At 34.4% G+C, this 6,706-nt stretch overlaps 1 protein-coding gene across 1 annotated transcript; it reads left to right on the top strand.

Annotated features, from left to right (window-relative positions):
* The first annotated feature begins 3,342 nt into the window (after nt 1–3,342).
* Nucleotides 3,343–4,860, top strand: LOC113296734 (calcium uniporter protein 2, mitochondrial-like). The gene is made up of 2 exons (XM_026545060.1): nt 3,343–4,072; nt 4,199–4,860. Exons 1-2 carry the CDS (start codon nt 3,440–3,442, stop codon nt 4,691–4,693), a joined length of 1,128 nt encoding a protein of 375 aa, XP_026400845.1. The 5' UTR covers nt 3,343–3,439; the 3' UTR covers nt 4,694–4,860.
* The last annotated feature ends 1,846 nt before the right edge of the window (nt 4,861–6,706 follow it).

Here is a 6,706-nt window from a genome sequence, read left to right on the forward strand (position 1 = left end):
AATACCACATACCTGACCAAATAGATCCACGGCGTGTTGCTAACATGGTCTACAAAGTTGCAATGCCTGAATTTGGCCTACACAATTATATATTGTACTGCAAAATGACCACAAAACTCAAATGAAGTTTTTGTTTTATTAAATTTGTGGATGCAGTTGCCGTATTCCATATCTCGTACAGTTCTCATCAAATCTGCTGAAATTGGAATTTATGAATGAGTTCGTGCGGTTCAAATTCTTTGACACGTTGATCAAATGTGCAATTTTTCCAGGAAAACTATGTGTAATTCAAAATGCAAGATTCATTCTGCATAATAAGAGAACATAGTCTGGTAACCATGTAAGGCTTACTAAAACTAACGGCGACTGAAACTGCACTCGGAACCCTATCATAGGACTGAATCGAGCAAAATAAATTCCAAACATGTTCTTTAGGTATATCATACACGTCATATTCATTCTATCATGTTATTTTGTTTTTTCACCTTAATTTGCTTGGTAGAGTGACTGGACCGGAGTAAGTTGCTCTTTGTCAAGTTTGGGTCCAGGTCTATTATCGGACGATTTTAGTACCTTATTAGGCAAAATGTCTATTCGTGTTTGTACGACGGCTTCTACCTTACAAGAATATAACTTGTTCTTTTCATCACACGTGAAATTTGATACTGTTTAAATGGACGAAAATGTAAAAATTGTCAGGATGTAAACAGTTTTAATTCACAACAGGATGCATCTAGTTTCATCCTCGCTATTTTTTAAGTTTAAGTCAGGATGAATCCAATTTCATTCTTGCTATTTTTTTGGTGTCCATTTCACCCATACTAATTTTTACTCGTCCATTAGAACCATGTTTTAAATATATTCAGGCAATTGACCCATTTTCCGATAATTATATGAGGTCTTGGACATTCTATAAACTTGAAGCGTAAATTGAATGCATATTTTCCATGTGAACGTTACTTAACTAGCAACCATGCATATCGATCGGGTTTATAGGTACATTTCTACCGTTACATTCGTATCTAAGTAGGCGACCCGGTGTTCGAAATTACGGTTTAACCATTTTTACTGGTTTTCTTCTTGGAAAAGATATGCTGGTACGAGATGATTTGCCCGGGCACTCTTCCAGTGATACTCCTATACATTTTGAATAATAATGGAGTATATCCTAAGCTGATTTGGCTAAAACTTCACGTCACCTTGGTTTATAGCCGCTCAATTAATTAAAGTTTAACGTGAACATTTCTTAATTAGATGACATAATCAATTTCAAAGTAGATTATCGGTTCCAATTAAAATGGGGTGATATGTCATTCCTACAGATGGTTGGACCACCATTGTCTTGCAAATTGACTTGCGCCAGCATCAGAATAGTAGCATGCTTAATCAACTCATGGTGGCATGATAATGTCGATGTTATCGTTAAAGTCTTGGTTTTCCAATTATCCTTGAAGGCGTATTTTTTTCTTTTTTGGTGATTATGTCATCTAAAGCTGGTATAATTTTATTGTGACAGATCATTGAGTGATTAATGGTTTGGAAAATATCAACCTCTTATTAAACCTTTAATTTGGCCTACGCAATTATTGTGTACTATAAAAATTACCACAAAACTCAAATGAAATAATTCACAAAATTGATCAATTAACCCAATAACGACAATATCCGGTGAAAAAGACATGTAAAATATTGATACTGTTCAAATTGACGAGAATGTAAAAATAACAAGGATGTAAACAGTTTCATCCTACCCCTTTTCAAATACTTTTTTTTATTTTTAATTTACATACATCAGGATGCATCCAGTTTCATCCTCGCTCTTTTTTAAGTTTAAGACAGGATGAATCCGATTTCATTCTTGCTATGTTTTTTGTGCCAATTTCAACCATACTAATTTTTACTCGTCCATTAGAACCATGTTTAAAAATATTTAGACAAATGACCAATTTTTCGAATGAAATTTTTATTTTATTAAATTTGTGGACACAGTTACTGCATTCCACACCAGTAGGCAGCAGCATATTGCATCTTGTAGTGGGAAAATGATGCATCATCCAATTTCCTAACTTTGGGGAGAAGATAGGGGAGTGATGTTGTTAATGGTGCTGCTGATGTCGGGCACTAAAAGCTTATTCTTTAAGATTTTGTCCGGTTTACAAAAGCCAGCCAGAATCTTGTCCGTGACCATGATGTTGGAGAATTTTTCCAACTATTCCTTTAATAGATATTGCACTACAATACTACATACATAGTTTGACAATCCATGGAATCCAGTGGTTCAATTCACTATACCTTATCACCATTTTTCTTAAATTCTTTTCTTGTTAGCATAGGAATTATTATTATTCTTGGGTAAGCCTAATTAAATTCCCCTCCTTCTTGTAGAGGGAAATTTCATTTGGTGGCTAGGAATCTGAAAATCCACTAGTGATTGAGAATCTACCGAATTTTTTATCCTCTTTTTTGTGTGTTAATGGATTACTTTGATAGCCAAATGGAATTCGGAAAGCATCATATAATTCGTAACTAATTAAGGAAAAATTCGTATCTCAATTGATTGATTCATGGTCGAGGAAAATGATTCATTTCATGTTGGGCATAAAGATTATAATACTAGAAGATTGATTGTCGAATACGGCGGTGGCCACCTTGAAATCTAACCTCAGTAGAACCAACTTATTAGATATCCAGTCAGCTGAACATTTCACCAACTCTGTCGTATACCACAAGTACAGAATACCTAATGCAGGCAGGGGGACATATTAGAAACACAAAATTGGTTAAAAAGATCAAAATCAACAATTCCTAGGTGAAATGGACAGTTAGATTTTGATACTGTTTAAATGGACAAAAATGTAAAAATATGCAGGATGTAACCAGTTTCATCGTGCCCATTTTCAAATATTTTTTCTTATTTTTAATTTACACAGGATGTATCCAGTTTCATCCTTGCTATTTTTTAAATTTAAGCTATGATGAAACCATTTTCATCCTTACTATTATTTTTTTTGGGCATTTCACCCAAACTATTTTTTACTCGTCCATTTGAATCGTGATTTAAAAATATTTGGACAAATGACCCATTTTCCGTATTAAAAAAACACAAGTTAATCACTAATCCAAATTAATAATACGCCACTAGAATAAAGAACTTCTATAATTTTTCTGATGGATAATCACATGGTGTGGTACACGTCGTCTGAGAGGTGATTAAATTAGTGGTGTCCTATTTAACAAACATCCACATCATCCGTATCAGCATATCATCATTCCTACGGAGGGTTTTGGGGACTGGTATAGTAGTATATAAGGAAATCCCAAGCTCTTTTTCGTTTCATTTTCATTGTATCCTAAAACCAATCTCTTAAGAATTGGTGAGAACTTCCATCTCCAAAACCAGCAAAGAGCCTTTCATCTCTCACTTTGTCTTTCATCAGTAATGACGCTTCAAAGAGCTTTAACTCACCGTCGTTTATTCCCCACCACCACCGCCAACAAAGTCTCCACCCTCTCGTTTCGTAACCCATTTTCATCCTCATTTTTAGAGGGAACTTTCATCCCGCTCGAGTCATCCAAAACAACGTTTGATCGTCAATATGTCTCATTACCGGATTCAACTGATCACGGATTTTTCAGAAAGTTTCTTCAGAAGAGAACTTTTTATCAGTCAGAGGTTCAGTCATTACCAAACGGAGAAAAATTTATGGAGAAGTTAAAATCTATGGGTATTAAAAGAGATCGTATTCGACTAGAAGGATTAACCCCTCCGATGCTTCCTCCATTGGAGAAGAGGAATTCTCCATCAAGGACATCACGAACTACTGTTGCTACTACCCTAGATGGAATTGTAATCTCAGTTAATGATGCCAAGAAATTACTTAAGCTATCTCAGCTGGAAACGTTGAAATCTACTCTTGGAAGAATTCCTCAGGATTCCATTACTTACCCGGAGTTTCTCAAGATGTGTGTTGATTCTGCGGGATCTAACCAAGGTTCAGAGCTCGCCAAAATATTAGATGAATCTGGCTCGGTTATTGTTCTAGGAAACATTGTTTTCCTCCGTCCCGAACAGGTAATTTTTAAATCCTCGATAACTAAATTCTCAATCGTGTCCAAAAATTATGAAGGGAGTTGGCGTAATTATTCAAAGTACCCGTTAAGTCGACTTATTTTAGTGTTTTCTTTGTGTTTTGTGCAGTTGACAAAGGCAATACAGAGTGTAATCCCTTTACCAATATGCGATAAAAATGACGCAAGAAAGACTGAATTCGAAAACATGGAAAAAGAGAAAGAAATAATTGATGCAAAAGCAGAAGTATTGGTGAAGAGAGAATTGTGGAGTGGATTAGGACTGTTAGTTCTACAAACAGCCGGATTCATGAGATTAACATTTTGGGAGTTATCATGGGATGTGATGGAACCCATTTGTTTCTTTGTCACATCCGTGTATTTCATGACTGGTTATGCATTTTTCCTAAAGACGTCCAAAGATCCATCTTTCGAAGGGTTTTTTCAAAATCGATTTGGCGCCAAACAGAAGAAACTAATGAAGTCTTCTAATTTTAATGTGGAGAGGTATAATGAATTGAAGCGAGCTTATTATCCATCTCCAGCGGCATCAAAAGCAGTTTCATCGTCATCATTTGGTCATACTAATGCACCGTCGTCCACTTATGCTCTCCCTTACATATAAATGAAAAATATATATACAGACATATATTTATTGGATAACCATGAGTGGTACACGTCTTAGAGCTGATTAATTTAGCGGTAGCCAAACTAACATCCACATCATCATATTTATATAACAAAAAAAAAAAAAAAAAAAAAAAAAAAAAAAGAAAAAAAAAAAAAAACATATCATCATATGTATCATCCAAATTATATTTCATTATCAATTGAAGGTTACGGTGACGACTTGTGCCACCGATTTAACAATGATGCAAGTTTATTCGTGAATTTAGTAGTTATATAATGAAAGAACGGAAATATCTTACTATAATAAAGAAACAATCATGTTAAAGGGGCGGCATGATTCATTAGAGGGAACGGCAACCTAATAAGACAAAAAGGTCATTACATGGTAATTCATGCCATTTCTTATCAAAAAAATATGAAAACGACCAATTAACCCTTATCATTAATAATCAAGATTAGTGATGATAATCAAAATTAGTGTTGATAATCAAAATTAGTGTTGATAATTAATTTTCACTTATAATAACTCTAAAATCAGATTTTTAGAGTTGAGAAAAAAAAGTTGTGAGGAGAAGAAAAAAGACATTTTTGTGAAACCCTAGATTTTGATTCACTCAACCAAAATGAGTGATTCCAGTGACAAATTTGAGATGGGTGAATTTCTAAATTAGTTCCCATTAGCTTTTTGTCGCTCAAAATTATCTAAAGTACGTAAAAAAATTGAAACTTTTAAAATTTCAGAAGAACTGACGGTTGGAATTTAGCTCGTTACCAACTATAAATCTCAGTTACGGTTCCAAAAGTATCGAATACCAACCGTAACTGGTTCAATTTGGTGAAAACCCAATCGTAATACCAGTTACGGTTGGTAGAATGACAACATATAGCAACTGTAACAAATTACGGTTGTTAACTAATGAATCGAGATCAACCGTAATTAACCTACGGTTGGTAAGGTTATTTGAGTTAAAAGTCGTAACTCAAATACGGTTGGTAACAGTGATGCAATTACAAACCGTACGTAAAAAGAAAATGAAACATCCAGGACAACTTACGGTTCGTAACTTAAATAACGAGACCAACCGTAAGTAATTTACGGTTGGAAAAAAAATTCGTAACTGAATATTTTATTTCAAAATGAAGAACTTACTGTTGGCATTTGAGTTAAATGAACCGTAACATCAACCAAATCTATAGTTACGGTTCCAATTGGAGTTATTACCAACCGTAACTCACATGCAACACAGAAATTTCAATTTTGATTCAAAACCCTAATTTTTGATACAAAACTAACTTAAATCAAACACAATAAACAAAACCCTAACTGAGTCTTTTGGAAATATATTTTTCAATCAACGATTATCAATTTTTCAAATCACTGATTAATCGAGGACGATGAAATTTTCAATTTCAATGGAGGAGGAGAAGAGAAGAGAAGATGAAAAAAAATCAAAAAAAACTGTTTTGATTTTTCTGATTCCATTAGGTCAAAAATAGGAGTAGGGTAATCTGTTCAATTTACACCGCCTATAAGATATCCCCTAACCAATAAGAGGGACATTGTTATCACCCTTACCGCCCCTCCAATGGAACATGCCGCCCCTTTAACAGGATTGTAAAGAAAAGGGGGACTTTTCAAGCGTGGCCCCCCTTTTTTTATTAAACTATCCTTATTACATCTGTATATTTACTCAACCAACCTAACATTCATACTATCTTTAAAATCTGAAAATCCGTCCATTTTTAGATCAAATCTCACGAATCACGATCATATTTACTCGAGTTGTCGTGGCGATGAATCGACGGTGGTGGTTGTCAGAAAGAGTAAGATTAACTTGGAGATCAGAGATTGGTGGTGCTAGGTATCCTATCAATTCGATCCTATAACAATTCAATCAATTTAATCTTTCTTCTCAAGATTAAAACCGCCGACAAAAATCCCATTTTGCTGTAAATGGCGATTCCAATGTTTATCAATACTTACCAAAGGGAAGAAAACCAGTAGAAC

Source organism: Papaver somniferum, chromosome 7, assembly GCF_003573695.1.
Source record: "Papaver somniferum cultivar HN1 chromosome 7, ASM357369v1, whole genome shotgun sequence".
Taxonomy (NCBI): Eukaryota; Viridiplantae; Streptophyta; class Magnoliopsida; order Ranunculales; family Papaveraceae; genus Papaver; species Papaver somniferum.

What these genes read in the sequence shown, in the direction of transcription:
- LOC113296734 (XM_026545060.1), top strand. Translation starts at nt 3,440, where the DNA reads ATGACGCTTCAAAGAGCTTTAACTCACCGTCGTTTATTCCCCACCACC. An exon ending in TTTTCCTCCGTCCCGAACAG is followed by an intron (nt 4,073 to 4,198) that starts GTAATTTTTAAA and finishes TGTTTTGTGCAG; the next exon opens with TTGACAAAGGCAATACAGAG.